The sequence below is a fragment of the Chenopodium quinoa genome, unplaced genomic scaffold (genome assembly GCF_001683475.1).
Source record: "Chenopodium quinoa cultivar QQ74 unplaced genomic scaffold, ASM168347v1, whole genome shotgun sequence".
NCBI lineage: Eukaryota > Viridiplantae > Streptophyta > Magnoliopsida > Caryophyllales > Amaranthaceae > Chenopodium > Chenopodium quinoa.
Genome location: NW_018742410.1, coordinates 995,986 through 1,016,464, shown reverse-complemented (window position 1 = coordinate 1,016,464; position 20,479 = coordinate 995,986). Strand labels below are relative to the sequence as shown.

The window sequence follows — 20,479 nt, the reverse complement described above, 5'->3', positions numbered from 1 at the left end:
TCTTTACCCTTCTATATATTCTCTCTCCTCCTTACTTCTTCCCCTCACATTTAAACCCTATCATTTCTCTCTCCTCTTTCGTGTACAGTTATCTTCTTCTGTAATTCCGCTGTTAAAATTCATCAAACCCAACAAACAAATTTCTAGATCCATCAGATTTTCCAATTTTTCCAATTTCTTGAGAAGATTTTTACCAGTATTTTCCGATGGAAGTAGCAACCCTTCAGCCGTATGATTGCCTGAAAAGACACCATAACCACCGCCGTCAACTCATTTCTCCGGCGGTTAAACCTAACTCTAACCCTAACCCTAGATCTAACCGTAGAAGACGCAACTCGCCTCCTCCTTCAGGTAAAGCCCAACAGGCCCGGCCCAGAAGCCCGCCCATTTTAGGTCAAATCCGGATCTTGAAACGGGGTGAAGAAATCAGCCTTCCCCTTCCTCAACCAGCAAAGAAATCTGAACCGGAGTCCCGGTCCTTTTCCGGTCCGGTTCTTGATGGGTTCTACGCCGGTTCAGCTTTTGTGACGTCACCTCCACCGAGTGAACTTCCATTGCCGGCGTTCTTTACGAGGAGAAACTGCGGTGAAGCTCACAACCAAGAGATCGCGTGTGAGTTAAGGAGAGTTTTGAAGCTTCAATGTTGAAAGAAGAAAAAATGGAGTAAAGGGTAAATCTGGTATTTCTTATGGCACAGAAGGTATAAGGGCGTGTTTGGTTTAAGGAAAGAAAAACGTAAAGGTTGGAAGTTTAGGGAAGAAGTTAATAATAATCTAAGTTTTAATTAATTAAATGGGTAAAGGTTTAGAAGAGAGGTTAAGCTTTTTTGCAGAAATAATCCGAGAAATTCCTCGTATTTTTTCCAGTAGGAAAATCGGATTTATTTGGGTGCAAAGGTTTAGCTTGTTTTTTTAGTACTCCGTAGTAAATAATGTTTTAGGGTCACTAGTTTTTTTTTTTTTTTTTTTTTTTTTTTATTATGTAATTTGGGTGTTTAATCTTTAGCATAATCTTTTACATATAGTTTTGTGGGATATGATTATATGTATAGGTTTTGGGGTCCAAGAATCATACAGAGTATGTGGGTAGTTCAATTTGTTCCAAGTTATCGTCTTTAATTTTTATGGGTTGTAATATTTAGCTATAATCAAGGTATATTTGTACCTCATGTAAGTCTGTTTTATTTTCAATCAAGAAAAGAGTACTTTTGCTATGTTATCTACTCGGACTAATCTGGATTCAAGTTGGGTCTTTTAAAAGACTCAAATTTTTTAGTTTCTATTAATTTCCTTATATAAAGATTGAGCAGAAAGATTAAGGTGGGTGGTTGTAGTTGTTTGTTGGGTTAATTATTTTTCATATAAGTTGTGGCTTAAATTTGACTTGATAACAGTTCATCTGATATTGATTTTGATTTTCTTTTAATTTTTGTTTTTGTTCTTTGCTTTATTTCCTTTTAACTTTTCAATATCAATTGTTTCTAACCTTTAACTCAAAAAAAATCTTGCTAAAGATTAAAACTTGTAGTCATTGTTTTTATGATTATTTATGAAGCGTGTTAAATTGGTTCTAATTTTAAGTTTGAACTTTGTACCACTACGAGTAATTTTGTAAGTTTTAAAATTGGCTCTTTAATTATATTTAAGGGACTAGTTTGTTACTTTGGTGGTATGGACAATATTGAATTTATTTCTTCCTACATTCATCTTTTCGTTAGAATAATCTCACGTTTGAGTACGTCTTCTTCATGCCATTTCTTTAGGTCGAATTTTGGAATTATCATAAAAATCAAAATTGATCCCATCCATTTAGGAACTAAGCTTCAATTGGAGTATTTATTCATTTTTTCCATTTTTAATTAAAAATATAGCATCAATTGATTTTCGATTATGATTTACTTCATATTTGACTAAAATTAAAAATGAGAGGGAGTAAAAATCTAATCTTTAAAGCAGAGGTGTAATAAATTGGATGGATAAGGATGTAGGTTATCAAACTCATAGAAATTTCACAATTGTCAAAAACAAGATGATATTTCCTTTGGAGGAAGGGCAAGGTAAGCCAAATTAATAGCCGTTGCATAAGCTTGTGACTATTTCCTTGTACCGTATCTAGGGGTGGTTATTGGGCGGGTCGGTGCGGGTCATTAGCGGGGCGGGTCGGTTGCGGGTCATGATGAATATTTAGCGAGTCAGGGTCGGGTCAGGGTCAATGCGGGTCAGGGTCGGGTCAGGGTCGAGGTAAAAGTAAAACGGGCCATTAACGGGCCATTAACTTCTACTAATCTTTAAATAGCATACTAATCTTTAAATGGTATACTAATCTTTAAATAGTATACTTGTGCTCAGACAAAGATATATGCAGGATCAAAGTCTCATAAAAATCTTTCACATCAAAATAAAACCAGAAGTAGAGCCTGTGTAGAGAAAACCAGCACGCCAAAATAAGTTCACCAAGAGTACTAACCCTGTTACATCAATTGTAATATACTAGTTTCTAGATTTACGAAATACTACTAGAATGGTCTAGTTCATTGCCAACATTTTAGCAAATGTTCTCAGATACCACAAAAGAATGAAGCAGCAGTAGGAATGAAACAAGCTCTTTGGCTCTGAGTGCTTCATGAACTCAGAACAGCCTCCAGCAACAGCAGCAGCTACAAAGCACCTCCCAGCCACACCAACACAAGCAACTACAGAACCAAAAAGCCAGCAGCACACAGAAACAAGACCTGCAGCCCCCAGCAGAAAAAAAAAAAAAAAAAAAAACAGAAGTCAGACATAAGTTGCACCCAGCAAGGACAGAAACAGCCACTACCAAGCAAATCTTTACTACTTTAATGTAATGTGACTAAAAAACAGAACTATTAGTAGAGAAATGAACAAGAGAATATTACCCAGAAGAAAATCCAATTTGAATTGATTTTCGATCACATCATATAACCTAAACCGGATCTTCAATCAGATATTAAAATTGAATAACAGATTAAGAGAGAGAAAATGATGTTACCTGAGACTCTGAGTGCGCGGCTTCAATGGAGAACTCTGAGTGCGCTTCAATGGAGAACTCTGAGTGCGCTTTAATGGAGAACTATGAAGTTGCGCTTCAATGGAGAACTCTGAAGTTGCGCTTCAATGGAGAACTCTGAGTGCTTTAATGGAAAACTCTGAAGTTGCGCTTCAATGGAGAACTCTGAGTGGCTTCAATGGAGGAGAGAGAAAATGGAGGAGAGAGAAAATGGAAGAGAGGTAGTAGCTGACTGCTGACCCTTACAATTATTATTGGGCTCTTTAGTTTAATTATTAAATTATTGGGCTATAAAATAAAACCCTATAAAAACCCTATAAAATAAGACCCTATAAAAGCCCTGTTCATTAAAAAATTAAAGGGTCAAAACCCTTTAGTATTAGGCCCGACCCTTTTGCCATTGGATAGCCCTACCCAATAACCAGGCCTAACCGTATCTAACAAGATGGGAGAAGAGTTGAGCAGCTGGTCAGAATTTAATGTTCAATCTTGTGGATGGAAAGGAAACTATTAAGGACCTAGATCTTTCATGATGCTCATTGCACAATTGGATATATTGTACGCACACAATACACGGATACAACCGGTTTTACTAATTGGTACGAAATATATAAATTGTTATGGAGTAGCAATATTGTAAGTTTTATGTTAGATGAATTAAACTTCTCTTGAATTTTATTTTTTGGAACATATTTTTATCATTTGAACACCACCACCCATGAACATCAATGAAGCTTACATAAATACACAATGTTCAATTTTTATCATGAAAATTGCCTAAAAACGGACTCTCTTGCACTGTTATTAAGAAGGCGAGAAGGTAACCATCTATAGATTGACTTGTTGCATATGGATTGAAGATCAATGGAGCTTACACATTGTATACTACTCGTCGACACAAGCCAATATTAGTTCAAGAACGTGTGCCCATTTGGCCTAGCGGCTTATTGGCAAAGCATATAGGTCTAAGCAGACCTAAAAATTGTCTACGGAAGTTAACGGGAGCTCTCAATGCCATGAAATGATGGTTTTGCTCATAAAACAGAAAGTGTTATGGTGGTCAATAATGATGCAAACAAAGTTTGACTAATACTACAAGTCTACAATTCATAATATACAGTGGGCTATAGACTTAATTAAGGGCTTTTATGAAAGTTATATCAAGCCCAACCACTCCTTTGAGGTACTCCATTAAGATGTTGCCATAAACTTTTTTGACAAATGCTGTAGTATTATTAAACGCTGTAGGCCATGAACTTTGATCTATCAGTAATTAGTAATTGTATTAATATTAAGACACCTTATCACCGAGTAGAATAAGGCACCTTGGAAGTGGAAGAAAGAGTTAAAGGAGTGCCCCGATTAGAGATTATAAAATACGACACTTACCACTAAGTACTACGGAGTACTCGGTAGTATAGTTTTAACTATAAACACTTATTTCTTAGGTAGATAGATGTGAGAATGTTACTCATAATCTATCCAATATGCTGTTGGTAACCTTGGTATATTGGACGAATGACGGAGTCAAACAGACAAATTGTTAGTTTTATTTATTTATTTCTAATATTCACATCCAATAAATGTTTTTCACATACTGAAATGAATAATACTCGTACAAGTATGAGTTATATACGTGTCAAATTTCCCTATGTTTTGATAGACAAGTTATCAATATAATGCACCTACAACGTTTTCTCAAAAAAAAATATACGTGTCAAATTTAATGGGCTATTGGGCCAATTTCAAGGCCTTTTATGAAACAATTCAACCCCAAGTACAAGTACAAACTTTATTCAACGCAGTCCAATAAGGAGTGTGGGCCATTACTAAAAAAATACCTAAAAGGAAAAACTAAGGTCCAAAAAACTAAGGTTATAAAAGACGGTCCACAGCAGCCACCACTTTGGAAGTATGTCATTGTCTTCTGGATTCTGTGAATTGAAGACGTAAAACATACCCCAAAAAAAGAAACAAAGCATTTTTTTCAAATTGAATGATATTTCTGTGGGTGCTACTCCACTAATTTTTGCCTTTTTTCTGTACGTGTTGATACTTATAACCCTTGAACCACTTTTTATCACTTCTTCTATGTTCTGTTGGATCTAAAAATATAAGTAAAATAAATTCCATTTTTGAAGCTAGTTTTATACTCCGATATTTGGTAAAAAAACTTTTGTAACTTTAATTCCTGTTGTTTTAATTTATTTATATTCTTAAGGTTGCTTTAAGTGATACTTGTACTAAATAATTTAGGGATGTAATACGTATTTGTTTTTGTTTGTTTGTCTACTTTACTACTAATAAGTAGTAAAACGCTAGTTGACCACAAATAAACTATGTCTTCTTGGATTTGTCTCAATATTAGATTTACAATATAATTTCTAATCATATGCAACAAAAATATTGTTATATATTCAGAGATATTAGCTATATATGCATTGAGAAAAAAAAAAAAAAAAAAAAAAGTCAAATACAATATAAAGGAACGAGTGTAAAAACACAATAACATAAGAATTAAGTCAAACACTTTTTGCCTTTCAAGACCTCTCCCAATTTTATTTCGATTTATTATATAGTCCTTGGCCGGGACTATGTTTATTTTTGCTTGTAATTAAAAGTATTTGATTACAGATTTTCTAAAAAAAAAAAGGTATTTGATTAGAGCTAGCTAGTAAATTGTTTTTAGGCCATTAAAATATGTATAAGCTTGACTCGTGTGGTATGAGTCAAACCCCCTTCCCCTTAAAAAAAAGAAGAAAATGAAAAGAAATTACAACTATACAATTACTTGTTATTACCATATTAGCCATTTGTTGGTCAATGAATAATTTTGGAGATAGGCATATTCTCCCTCCGTCTCTAAAAGAATGATCTTTTTAGGCATTTCTCATTGGTATTAAGAAACTTGAGTGAGAAATACAAGTGTATGGCGAAGCTAATAAAAGTACATTGAAAAGGTAAATTTACATGGGATTTGTAAAAAAGTAGAGCGAAAATAATAAAAGTACATGAAAAAATCAAAATTATTGCAAATTGGAGGATATTTTAATGCAAATGAATTGAACATTTTGGAACTAAAATTTGACCAAAAGGATCGTTTTTTTAGGGACGGAGAGAGTACATTCATACATTGGAAATGCTTCATTATAGAGATCTAAGAGTTATGGATAATATAAACTCAAGTTACTAAAAGTGTTTGGAAATACATGCAAATCCTTCAATTCATTAATGGAGTTTCATTAATTATGTACCTCAATACAATTATCTGACCAAGCCATAATAAACTCCTTACCACAATAAGTATATATGGCATCAAACCTCATCACTCAAAATCAAGTTCTATAATTTCCTACCAAAATGGAAGCATATATATAAATTGAGCACATAAAGAATATATGGCAGAAGATGGCGGAACTGAGGGAGGGAGCAAGAGAAAGGTGGACTAATCGGGAAAGAGAACACTTAGAATTGAATTTTCGTTCCCTTTATTTATACTTCCTCCGTTTCATAATGTTAGTCCCATATATTATTTTAGATGTTTCAAAAAAATCTACCCATATTGAATATATTCTGTTTCGAGTGTTTTTGGTCCCTCGGGAGAGTTACAAGACGAAGTATGAACGTCTGACTTCCGTGCCTACAAAACCACGAAACTCCGGTTGGGTGGAGTTCCGCCTCTAACGATCAAGTTAGTATGATTTACGGATGGGTAATGATTAGGGGATTTTTATCCACCAATCACCGTCTGACAAGTGGACCAATCAGGTTCCGCCACGTGTCCTTCACGAAGGCCAATAGGAGCCTGCCACGTGTCAATCACAGATACGTCCTCTACGGATCAATTGAGACACGCCACGTGTCCACCCATGCCAAATGGGAAAACCGGCCAACAAGGCCCAATCCTGTCTAGAGGCCCGGTCAGCCCTAGGTTTACCCTAAACCTAGAGAGTGGCACGCTTCTCAAGGCTATAAATACTTAATTAATCCTCATTAATTAGGCAGTGAAGAAAAGATCAAGAAATCAAGAGAAGAACAGAAACATTACGGAACACTAATAACCGGCTAATCTCGCTAACGACGCAGATTACCAACCTTAAACACTCTCACCTAGAGAGATCTTATTACTTTAATTTCCGTATTAATTACTCCTTAATCAGGTACTAACTTGACCGTCGGAGGCGGAGCTCTCAGGAGTCTCCGTTATTTTGCAGGTACAGGCGTCCGGTTCCAGTCTCGGAATTGTAACTCTCCCGCAGGACATCAGAAAACCCCGAAACATTTGGCGCCGTCTGTGGGGAGAGTACTTCAGAGATGGCATCCAAGTCTGTACCGACTCCTGAAGAGAGGCGTCCCCTAGACGACCCTCAAGTTCAGTCGGACCATGATACCGAAAGTGAATTTGAAGTGGAAACTCATACAGCTCCAGACGGGACCCTAAGGGCCCGACGTACCCGTCATACCGAAAGGAGGGAACGGGAGCATCTTCAAACAGGAAGCGAGCCAGCAGGCGCACCGCCTGCTCGGCAACAGCCGACTGATGGGTCTGCTCCCATCACAAGGAACGAACTCATGACCTTCATGAGGGACTTCAAGGGAGAGATTCAAGAGTTGATCAACAAAAAGCCGCCTGCTTCAGTCAAAGAGCAGTCGGCCAAAAAACCTTCCACTTCACTGAAGAGGAAGCCAGTTCAAGGGCGAGAGGCGACTCCTCATCCTAAATCCAAGAAGCGGGAGCCACCTGCTCTTGATTTCACAAAACTCCGTTATCCTACGGGAAATAGGAAACCGGTTCGTCATATTCAGGCGGACAGGTCAAAGCAAACGTTCACAGATGCTCGGCTACTGCTAGAGCAGAAGAAGAGTGACCGACTGTCAGAGTCGGCTTCTACTTCAAATTTTCAAGACAGTTTGCGAAATGCCTCGATGAGGCATACTCAGTCGTACCATGAGAGTCAGTCAGGCGGCACCTCCCGTCAGTCCGGCTTTCATAGTGCCCAGGCGGTACCAAACTTACCATTTGTGCCGCAACAACAGTACTTTATGCAGCCACCTCCATTTGGTGGACCTGCAGCAAAAAACGTCCAACCTATGGACTGGCAGCTACGGCTGCTTAGACTTGGTGAACAGCCGTCGGCCTTCTCCAAGGAAATTACTGAAGCCGCTCAGCCGGCCAAAGTAAAAAATGTACTAGTAGGCGCCTATGATGGCACTACTAACCCAGAAGACCATCTGATGGCATTCACCAACCTGATGTACCTTCAAGGGTTGGATGATCCCACTTGGTGCAAGTGTTTCCCAGCGACTCTCAAGGGAATTGCACAGCAATGGTTCGGCAACCTGCCGACTGGTTGTGTAAACAGCTTCAGGACGCTTGCTTACTTATTTGCCTCCAACTTCGCCATGAACATCCCTGCGAAGAAAACGACCCTTGATTTGGGAACAATTCAGCAGGGCGAGAAGGAGGGGCTTCGTTCTTACATCAGGCGGTTCAACCTGATGAGAATACAGATTCAAGGGTTACCGGATGAGGTAGCTTATACTGACTTTTTTAGAGGTCTCAAAGATGGGTCTACCTTCAAATTTGATTTAGTTCGAAAAAGGGTGGCGACTCTTCAAGAGGCCTTGATTGAAGCAGAAGCCTATATACAGGCGACTGATCTGTGTACGATAAAACAGTCGGACGGGAAAAGGTTCGACAAAAGAGAAGGACGACAGAAACAGTCGTCTAACAAAGATGAGAAAAGAAAAGAGGTCTGGGTGGCTGATTCCTCTAAACAGCCGGCCCAGAAAAAGAAAAAAGAATTCAAACCATACTCCCCAAAGTATGTGTTTAACAAGGATAACCAGTTTATCCTAAAAGAAATAAAGGGACGGTTCTCAATTGAGAAGCCGGTCCCCATGAAGGGTTCTGCAAACAACCGGAACCAAGACAAAATCTGTGCTTATCATGATGACGTTGGTCATCACACCAATGACTGCATCAGTCTCATGCGATACCTAGACCGCTTGGCTGAGCAAGGTGATCTTGACACTTATGTCAAGAAATCTACGGGGAACACTTCCTCAAAAAAGCAGTCGGCCAAAAAGAATCAACAGGCCGACAGTTCCGATACAGATGATGCAGTCGTCTACACCATTGCAGGCGGCTTCTCAGGAGGCGGCCCCACTATTAGGGGCAACAAAGATAATATAAGGCGGTTAGATGTAAATTCCATTCACCAAGAACGGCCGTCCAAATATACATTTCCTGAGATTGTCATCACTGAAGAGGATCTAGGAGGGGTAAGGGGACCGCATGACGACCCTCTCGTTATTGAATGTAAAGTGGCCAACCAGAGAGTTGGCCGAATCCTCATAGATACCGGGAGCTCCTCAGATCTCATCAGCAGCAAATGTCTGTCAAAACTGAAATATCAGACGGACTGCATACATCCGGCCTCCCACCCTTTAATAGGGTTTGGAGGAGGAGTCGTCCACCCACTGGGACGAGTAGATTTACCCATTCGCCTGGGCGAAAAAGGGGAAGGACGACACATGGTAGTCCGGTTCCTAGTAGTAGAGGAACTCTCGGCCTACAACATGATTCTGGGTCGACCAACCCTGAATAATTCCAAGGCTGTTATAATCCCGTCTCTTATGCTGCTTAAGTTTGAGAGGGATAATGGAACAGTCGGCTCCCTAAGGGGAGATCAGAGGATGGCCCGAGAGTGCTATCTCTCGGATGTCAAGCCCACTGGGTCAAGTGGAGAAAAAACAGACCTTGACAATGTCAAGGAGAGTGCGCCTGTTCAAGAAACAGGCGACAAAAAGAGAAAGGCGTCCCAGACAGAGTCCGCAAGAAAAGCAAGAAAATAGCAATCATTGGCAGAGGAGCGGCCGGATGAGTTCCGCCCTCAGCCGGCTGGTGAGCATGCGGACCTGATCTTAGACGACTCACGTCCTGACCGAACAGTCAAAGTTGGGACGACTGCTCTGAGAAACCTTGGTGACGACTTTCACAATCTATTGAAAGAATACAAGGACATCTTTGCATTTGAAGTCCATGAAATGCCAGGCATTAGTCCTGATCTGGCAGTACATAAACTCGTTGTGGATCCGAAAAAGAAGCCGGTACGGCAAAAGAAGCGGAACCATGGCGAAGAAAGAAGTCAGGCGGCAGCCGCCGAAGTTAAAAAATTACTTGATGCAGGGTTCATTCGGCAATGTTACTTCCCAGACTGGGTTGCAAATGTGGTTCTTGTTAAAAAGCCGAATGGTACCTGGCGAATGTGTGTAGACTACACAGACTTAAACAAGGCGTGCCCCAAAGACAGTTACCCTCTGCCTAAAATTGATAATCTGGTCGACTCAACAGCCGGCCATGCCTTGATGAGTTTTATGGACGCCTATTCTGGTTTCCATCAAATTCCCTTATGGAAGAAAGATCAGGAGAAGACGGCCTTCGTCACTGATCAGGGGTTATACTGTTATACGGTCATGCCGTTTGGTCTTAAGAATGCCCCGGCTACCTTCCAACGAATGATAAACACTGTGTTTTTTGATCAGATTGGGAGAAACGTCGAGGCATATATTGATGATATGATTGTCAAGACTAAACTTCAGAAAGATCATCTGACGGACCTCCGAGAAACTTTCGCCACACTCAGGCGGCACCATGTCATGCTCAATCCCAAGAAATGTGTATTTGGAGTTGAGTCTGGGAAATTTCTCGGATTCCTTATCAATCAGAGAGGAATAGAGGCGAACCCTGAGAAGGTGCAGGCGGTCATTGACATGCAGTCGCCTCGTACCATCCGAGAGGTTCAAAAGTTAACAGGTTGTCTGGCGGCCTTGGGGAGATTCCTAAGCCGATCAGGCGACAAATGCCTATACTTTTTCCAGGCAATTAAGAAAAAGGCAAGGTTTGAATGGGGGCCGGATGCTGAGGCCGCCTTCCAGAAATTAAAAGTTCACTTGCATTCCTTGCCGAGGCTGGTCAGCCCTTTGCCCAAAGAGGATCTCTACATGTACCTGGCCGTCTCTGATCATGCGTTAAGCGCTGTGCTCCTTGTTGAAAGGGACGGCTGTCAGCTCCCGGTCTACTTTGTCAGTCACGTACTGAAAAATGCCGAGTTGAGGTATCCCCTAGTGGAGAAATTTGGTCTTGCACTCTTCATGGCTGTTAAAAAATTGAAGCCCTACTTTTTGGCACATGCAGTCGTCGTGTATACTGACCAACCAATCAAGCGGCCCCTTACCATCATGGAGTCGTCAGGACGAATGATCAAATGGGCCATAGAAATACAGAGCCTCGAAGTTACTTTCGAGCCTAGAAAAGCAGTGAAGGGGCAAGCCTTTGCTGACTTTATTGTAGAGATGACTCGTCCTCCTGACTCTCAAGTTCCAGACCAAGTCTGGAAGGTATATGTGGACGGAAGCTCTACTTCAAATGGTTATGGAGCAGGCGTCGTATGTCAATCTCCAGAGGGCGACAGGTTCGAGTATGCTCTACGCTTCAGTTTTCAGGCTTCAAACAATGAGGCAGAATATGAAGCTTTACTAGCCGGGATCCACATGTGCAAGGCGGCAGGGGAAAGAAAAATAGACGCCTGTTCTGATTCACAATTGATAGTGAGTCAGTACAATGGCGAATACGAAGCAACCCATCCGGCCATGATCAAGTATTTACAGGCGGTCCGACAAGCAGTCGGCTCCCTTGAGGATTTCCATCTGATCCAAGTGCCGAGATCAGAAAACAACCAGGCAGATGCACTGTCAAAATTAGCATCATCCGCCTCCTCCGATACTCCTCGAACTGTTTTTTGGGAAGTAATGGAGAAGAGAAGCATCGAGGAAAACCCTATTGGAATCCTAGACAGAAGCTCAACCTGGATGGATTCAATCAGGGCATATCTGACAAACGGTACACTGCCGGATGATCCTCAACAGGCGGCAGCACTGAAAAAACGAGCCTCCTGTTTTGAAATGATACAGGGAGAACTTCACAAGAGGGGGTACCTTCAACCCTTCTTAAAGTGTGTTACTCCTGAAAAGGGACGAGAGATACTAGATGATCTTCACTCTGGTTTCTGTGCTTCCCATATAGGTGGTAGGATGCTTGCTCAAAGGGCAAGGCGGCAGGGCTACTTTTGGCCTACTTTGGAAGCAGATGCAATGGAGATGGTGAAAAAATGTGACAAGTGCCAAAGGTTTGGCAAATTAATTCACCGTCCGGCTACTGACCTCACTACCATTCACAGCCCACTACCGTTTGCTAAGTGGGGCATGGACATTCTGGGTCCATATACGCCTGCTACAGGCGGCAGAAGGTATATACTTGTTGCCGTTGACTACTTCACTAAATGGGTAGAGGCGGAGGCTGTAAAGGGAATCAAGACGAAAGATGTAATTTCATTCATTTGGAAAAACGTCATCACTCGGTTCGGGGTTCCCATGTCTATGGTTTTTGATAATGGTCCCCAATTTGAGACGCCTGTTCTCAAAAGCTGGTTGGGAGACCAAGGAATTGCACACTACTTTGCATCTGTCGGCCGTCCACAAGCAAACGGCCAGGTAGAAGCCTTTAATAAAATCATCTCAGACGGTCTCAAGAAAAAGATTGAACGAGCAGGCGGCCTATGGGCGGATGAACTACCACATGTTCTCTGGGCCATTAGGACGACTGAAAAAGGGGCGACTGGAGAAACTCCATTCCTCCTAACTTATGGTGCGGAAGCTGTTCTTCCAATAGAACACTACGAGCCGACTCTTCGAGTAATGCTGTATGACGAAGAGGCAAACTGGGAAGCCATGCGCCTGGCATTAGACTCACTTCCTGAAAAGAGGGGCAATGCTGTTTTGCGCCATGAGATCTATCGCCTGAGAATGACTAGATCATACAACAAAAAAGTACACAGGCGTCCACTCAAAGTAGGGGACTTTGTACTTAGAAAAATGGAAGCAGTTGGTAGGGCTAATGAGTCTGGCAAACTAACTCCCAACTGGGAAGGACCCTACCGAATCTATGAGGAAGTCAGGGACGGTACCTACCGTCTGGAAACACCAGACGGACAACCGTTGCCTCGAACTTGGAATGTAGATAACCTTAAAAAATATTTCTTCTGAAAGATGTAAAGTAAAGAGTTACTTAATAAAGTTTGCACTTACTATTCAATTTTTGTATTACGAGGGGCATGCCGTCTGTACCTTTACAGTCGGCTACTCTCCATTGAGTTTTTTCACTCTATCTTCAGAGGGGCATGCCGTCTGTACCTTTACAGTCGGCTACTCTCCATTTGAGTTTTTCACTCAATCTTCAGAGGGGCATGCCGTCTGTTCCTTTACAGTCGGCTACTCTCCATTGAGTTTTTTCACTCTATCTTCAGAGGGGCATGCCGTCTGTACCTTTACAGTCGGCTACTCTCCATTTGAGTTTTTCACTCAATCTTCAGAGGGGCATGCCGTCTGTTCCTTTACAGTCGGCTACTCTCCATTGAGTATTTTACTCACAATACTTAGCTAAAAAGATTAGGGCCTGGCCGACCCTGTGCCTAACAGGCGGCTACCCTTCTTTTACTTAGCACCTACGTTCACCAAGAACTTACCAAGGCCACCGGCCGAATGATCAGACCAGGCGCCAAGCCACCTGATCAAATCTACAAAACTAATACGACCTGTCCCAACATCATAGCAGGCGTCCGACGGCATCCCTCCGGATGAAATTCGTCGCAGAGAGCAGCTCCCTTTTGGGTGGAACATTGTTCTATAAACTAATTACACGGCACCTATACGACTGTCCCCAAGGGCAACCACGTAGCCGTTTTTGAGACAAGGATAACTCTATCACTAACCAAACCAGTGGTAGCAGTTGACATCTGAGTCAGATGACCGCCTGTATTACTTGGGATAAATGCAGGGGGTACCTATTGAGTTAATAGCCAACAAACATTGGCGAATCAAGGGGTCTAGCCGGCCTACGCCGCCTGGTACCTCTACTTCTCAATCTAGATTGTGACGAAGACTAAGTAACTCCTATGTTAACTTAATAGTCACTCAAACTTAGTATGGAGCCTAAAAGGTATGAGTCGTCCGCCTGTTTTTAATAAACAGGGGCTCTCAACCACTACTCTTGCTAGGTTAACAAATTACGAGTTAAAAGCCAACATTGGCAAAAAAGGGAAACAACCGATACCTGCCGCTTGTTATCCTACTTAATTCCTTGGCGACTAGGTAATACTATTTACTTGGTCAGACCGATTGAATAAATGGCCGACTGATCGTCTATCCTGGAAACAGACAACCAGTCGTCCAGGGGCCTAGGCGGCGTACTTACTATTTGTACCTGTCTGCAACGTTCGGCCATACACAACAGTCGGTCTAGTGAACAATGGGATATTAGATATGGAATACTTAGACAAAATTGAATCAAAACAAAAATTTGATTAAAAATAAGCCGGTCATTAAAGACCAGCAAAATATTCAAAACCCCGGCCCCCTGGCCGGGTAAATACAAAGCAAACGGCACGCAGGCCGTGGAAAAAATATACTTTAAGCTTAAGAAGGGGGCAGTTCAGTATTAGCAGCTGCCGCCTGGTCAGCACTCTTCTTGCTGGACTCGGCTTTAGCTGCACCCTCTTTTGATGCCTTACCCCCAAGTGGCACAAGCGCCACAACCGGCTCTTCCTCCTCCTCCAACGTACCTTCCAACGCCTCTTCTTCAGCAGCCGCCAGAATCTGTTGATTATATGTTTCCGAACACTGGCGGTACGTTATTTCCCATGAGGCAAAGTCGGCACTGGGGAACAGTCGGCCCCAGGTCATGCGCTGGATTTGAGCGGAGTCTTCCACCATCTCCCGGACGAGCTCTTTCTTCTCTTGCTCGGCCTTTTCCGAGAGCTCTTGGGTAAGACTCTTCTCTTGGCTCACCAGGCGTTCTTTTACGTTGGCCAAAGATTTCTCCATGGCTTCGTAAGAGTGCATTTTTTGGCGAAGAGGTTTCAGCTCGGCCTTAAGATTTGTGACGGTCGCCTCCAGCTCGTCATTCTTCTTTTGGGCCGCCTCTAACTGAGCCTGAACAGCGGCGGTAGCCTGCGCCTGATAATAAAGAAGATCAATGGTCAGTACTTCATTTTGGGCAATTTGAAACATTGCCTTATCACAGTTGGAGGCGGCCATAGCTTTTGCGGCCTTTACCTCTTTGTTTTTCCGAACAAAAAAGATAACAGGCGTCCTGGAACTCAAATACTCAAAAATATGCTAAGTATACCTCAGCAAGGACCCCTGAAATCCCATCAAGGTCAAGGGTGCCGGCACCCCTGACCGCCTCCCTTTCAGATGGAGGAACGACTTTGACCATGGACTTGGCTACCTCAACCAAGTCAAGCCCCTGAGGGCCGGCTGCATCAAGCGTAAGAAAAAAGCAAGTTAGACCTAGTCAAGAAGGAAGCAAGTGTGAAAGTTTTTACAAGTGATTGTCCATACTTCTAGGCGGCCCCGCCGGGGTTTTAGAAGAAGTGGCCGGCTGCTTCTCAGCCGCCACTGTTTTCCTGGAAGACCCAGGAGAACTTGCAACAGTCGTCCTCCGGGCCTTGGGGTCCGGCTGTTGCGAGGAAGAAGCTCTTGGAGTGCCAGACTGAAAACAAAAAGAGTTAGTATATGCATAAGACAACTCCTAAAAGAGGAAGAGTTTTCGAAGCCTACCAAGGGTGCCCCCTTGTTGGGGGAGTCGGCATAAGACTGTTGCATGAGAGAGGCCCGCAACATGGCCGCCGCAGTCTTGGATGTTGTTATTTTACTCATGGCGTCAGCTGCAAAAAAATAAACAGCAAAGTTAGTAAAGATCCCAAGTAAACAAGGCGTAAAAAAAAAAAAAAAAACAGAGTATTTGTCAGGCCGGCTACCTCTAGAGCACCGACTGCTGAGGCCACAGGCGGCCAAAAAGTACTCGTCATAGAGCCACTTGAAGCTCGGGACGCAGTTTAGGGGTACTTGCTCTCGTACCCCTGAAGTAGGGTTCACCCTAGTCTCTACTTTGAAGAGTCCTTTGTCTAGGATCTCTCTTTTAGCCTTTGGGGGAACAGGCGGCATGCTGCGGCCGCCTGCGAGAAGAGGCGGATCCCTATTCCACTTGTTAAAACGTTGGTTCAGCTCCGTGTCTGAACCCTCAATAATAAGGAAGGTGTTCCGCCAATCCTTCCATTTGTTCGCTTTACCTCTCGTCATGAGGTAACCCCTATGGCTTGTTAATTGATACCAGCCGGTACCTCCCGACTTAGGGGTCCGGCTGAGATAGTTCATGTGGGCGAAAGCCTCAAAGCTTGGCTCCACCCCGTACATTTCGCACCCGGCCACATAGCCGAGTACGTTTACCCAAGAGTTGGGGGCTAACTGCCATAACCCCAAATCATACCCATCTAAAATCCGCTGAACAGCCGGATGTAATGGGAAGCGCAGTCCAGCTTTGATGGCCGCCACATAGCAGCCAAAGCAGTCGTCATCTTAGCTGGTACCAGCCGGCCAGACGACAGTGTCTTCTGGATCCGGCACGAACAGTAAAAATTCCGGGCCCATTCTGTGGTTAGCAATAAAGCTCGCCACTTTGTCTTGCATGGTTGCGATCCGGCCCCGGGGTACCATGCAGTAGTAGGGGGCGTTTTCCTCTCTGTAAGAGGCGGACGGCTCCGCCCAATTGTCCCCCTTCTCAACTGCATGAGAAAGTCTCGCCTCTTGTAGGCGGCTATGTCTTTCTTCTGAGCTTGGAGAACTGTGGCCAGAAGAGCTGGACTCGGACTCGTCCTCTGACGAGTCCGAAGAGGACGACTCCTCCCCTCTCCCAGAGGGGCCCGCCTCCTCTCCCTTAGAAGGAGCAGGAGGAAAATTAGACATGTCCACGGTAAGATGGGAAGGGACCACCTTGGCCCCTCTCTCAGAACTGTCGGCTTGGCAGCCGCCTCGTTTCAATTCTACATCTGGCGCCTGGTCAGATGTTTCACTAAGGAGCACCCTTTGGGAGGAGCCGTCTGAGTTTGATATCATAGCAGTCTTTTTTGTTCTGGCCATCACGTTCTGCATAGACACAGATACAGTCGGACTTTGTATAAAGGGCAAAGATGGGTCCAGAAAAGGGCAGGCGGCACTCCTAGTCCTAGATTCAGCCGTCCCCGGTGACCGGCTGATCACTAACTTAGGTCGTGTCGTGTGCTTCCGTGGTGCCATTTCAAAAAATAAAAAGAAAATTAAGAGTAAGAGAACTGAGTTACCTGAACGAGTGACGGTTGATGAAGTTCTGGAAGTCCGGTGCAGTCGGCTTGTCAGAACAGGCGGTAGGCAGAAAAGGTCCGAAATGTCAGAGCAAGTTCAGGGGTCCGAATGTTCTCGCAAAGTTCTCAAATGTGAAAATGACCGAAGTCAGCACTTCCTTATATAGGCAAAGTGAGAAGGCGAAGGGTCGCTTCCAAATTCAAAATTTGGGCGGGAAAATCTCTCGGCCATTTGCAAGGTGACACCTGTAGCAGGCCGTCGCCTGTCACCGTGCGACATCTGTCACAGGCGACACGTGACCAGTCACGTGCCACCTGTGAGGGGCAAATGATTAGGGGATTTTTATCCACCAATCACCGTCTGACAAGTGGACCAATCAGGTTCCGCCACGTGTCCTTCACGAAGGCCAATAGGAGCCTGCCACGTGTCAATCACAGATACGTCCTCTACGGACCAATTGAGACACGCCACGTGTCCACCCATGCCAAATGGGAAAACCGGCCAACAAGGCCCAATCCTGTCTAGAGGCCCGGTCAGCCCTAGGTTTACCCTAAACCTAGAGAGTGGCACGCTTCTCAAGGCTATAAATACTTAATTAATCCTCATTAATTAGGCAGTGAAGAAAAGATCAAGAAATCAAGAGAAGAACAGAAACATTACGGAACACTAATAACCGGCTAATCTCGCTAACGACGCAGATTACCAACCTTAAACACTCTCACCTAGAGAGATCTTATTACTTTAATTTCCGTATTAATTACTCCTTAATCAGGTACTAACTTGACCGTCGGAGGCGGAGCTCTCAGGAGTCTCCGTTATTTTGCAGGTACAGGCGTCCGGTTCCAGTCTCGGAATTGTAACTCTCCCGCAGGACATCAGAAAACCCCGAAACAGGTAATGTGCGGAAAGTAAATAGGTATTTTTCCCTGATTCAGAGAGATTCCGCAATTAATATTGCTCGGGTTTTGTGTATGTATTTATGAATATCCAATAAATGAGGATAATTCCTCTATTTATAGCAGATGAGGATCTGCTCCCCCATTGGGGGTACAATGCCACGTGGCATCAATTGGTTGGACGCTCAGGGTGCTATAGGGGGTGACACGTGTCAAGCCCTCATTGGGCCACGTGTTTAGGGTAATTTTTACCCTAAACATATTCCGTTTTAACTTAGTTTTTATTTCCTATTTTATACATATTAAATTTTGATTGATTAAATTAATTGATTATTGATTGATGACATGACTCTAAGTAAGGAAATTTCTCCTTTGAATTATGCAATTATGGCTGATGCTTTCCAAAAAAAAAAAATCAAAAAAATTTAAATAAGTCAAACTAATTATGAACTGTTTTTGTACTTTAATGTTAGATTCCAAATATTCTTCTTTTTTTCTTTTATATGATTGATTCTATATGGGATTATCATATAGAAACGGAGAGAGTATATTTTATAGTCTAATTAAGAGTTTAAGAGTCAAAAGTCAAAATATTAAATTAATTCAAACATTAATTATACAAATCGGTGCATGATGTTATATGGTATTCGTACTCTTGAATAAATGCATTTCCAGTTTTATTTTTTCTTGTCTAGTTTGTTTTATTTTTTTTTTTGCATAATTTGAAATGCATATATTTGAGCAAGTGCAATAATGCTCGTATTATTTTCAATGTTTTGGCGTTACTACTTATTATATCACTGTTTTGAAATTTTGATCATTTCATAGTTATATTGATTTGGGTACCTAAGCTAATTCATGTTTAGCCCCCGGTATGATAATCAAACTACATTATTTATAAAAAAATTGTCCAAATGATATTGTATTAATTATGATTATGATTATCATATTCTTTTGGTTGGCTTGTACATGAATTATACGAAGTACTATATGATAACTTTAGGCGGTCGGACTTTTTATGCTTATCTTTGCATAAATGCATTTGATAAATGTGGAGCGGCAAATGCTTCGTATTAAAATTGTGATTTGTGACCCTTATTTAAGTATACTCTGTACTTTGTAATAAGGGGTTGGGGTGTTGCTTTTTGGATGGAAGATTGGTATAAGCTATGTTTAGTGAAAATTATCAAGCAATGGTCAAGTGATCAACAATTACGAATCTAACGTGTCATTAACAAAATGATTTATAGTATTTATGAGCACTATTAATAAATTTTAATACTTTAGGAAGATGACACAATTATTATGTACCTAATTAACATAAAACTAAATACTCCGTAATTGAGATACACCTCTCATATTTAGGTTTCATTGTTTCATCCAACTTGTTATTGATTAATTTTAGACAAAATAAGTTCAAATTAATTTTAACAAAATAAGTTTCAATAAAGGTCAATCAAAATAGGTTAGACAATTTTCATATGCACGCAAATAAGACTTATTTAAAAAAAATTAACTAGCCAAAATAGATTTAACTTTTTAAGTTTATACAACTCAATTAAGTTTAATTGAAACAAAATAAGTTAAATCAAATAAAGCCTTAGTTATATAAACTGCATTGTTCTCTTTGGGCTCATAATTTAAGTTCTTTTGCAACTTAGGTAACTACGAATAACTTATTGATCCGTATTATGTTGAGACGAGTAATACCTCGTGTCATTACACGTTTGATTGGTATTTGGGGAAAATAAGCTAAGCCTCCGACCTGAAGTTAATATATAGTTTGGCCATTCGAGTTTCAATTTCTATACTCCGTACCAGATTATGCAAGTATATTCGAGTTTTACTTGTTTTACATTTACAAGAAATGCAAGTCTATTTGAGTTTTACTTGTTTTGCATTTACAACAAATAATCCAAGTCCATTTGCATGAATTGCTTCACACTATTATCGTATAAGTCGGTTGCTAGGTGCCTTGGTTCATTATTTCACAAGAACAAAAAGAAAATTCATTAATTTCAAATTATAAATTTCTATAAAATTAATGCCATTAATTTACTCTTTCAATCTCTTAAAGTCCCCAGCTATAACTCCGTTTTATTGTATTTGCTGTTATAATACATCATCATGGGACCGTATTGTTTGACGCCCATTTGTTTCACGTTTAGTACACACAAGTCATAGCCAAAGACTATTCAACTTTTAGTCAAGATTCTTCAAGATTAAAAAGGGAAAATATTTATCATAGAGCTATAAACAATTAATCTTAATAATAATAACAATAAAGAAAAAATCTTACTCAAAAAAAGAAAAAT

At 41.7% G+C, this 20,479-nt stretch overlaps 1 protein-coding gene across 1 annotated transcript; it reads left to right on the top strand.

Moving 5' to 3' along the window:
• Nucleotides 1-206: 206 nt before the first annotated feature.
• LOC110704766 lies at nt 207-647 on the top strand. The gene has a single exon (XM_021882580.1). The coding sequence runs from the start codon at nt 207-209 to the stop codon at nt 645-647; it is 441 nt and encodes a 146-aa protein (XP_021738272.1).
• Nucleotides 648-20,479: the final 19,832 nt, after the last annotated feature.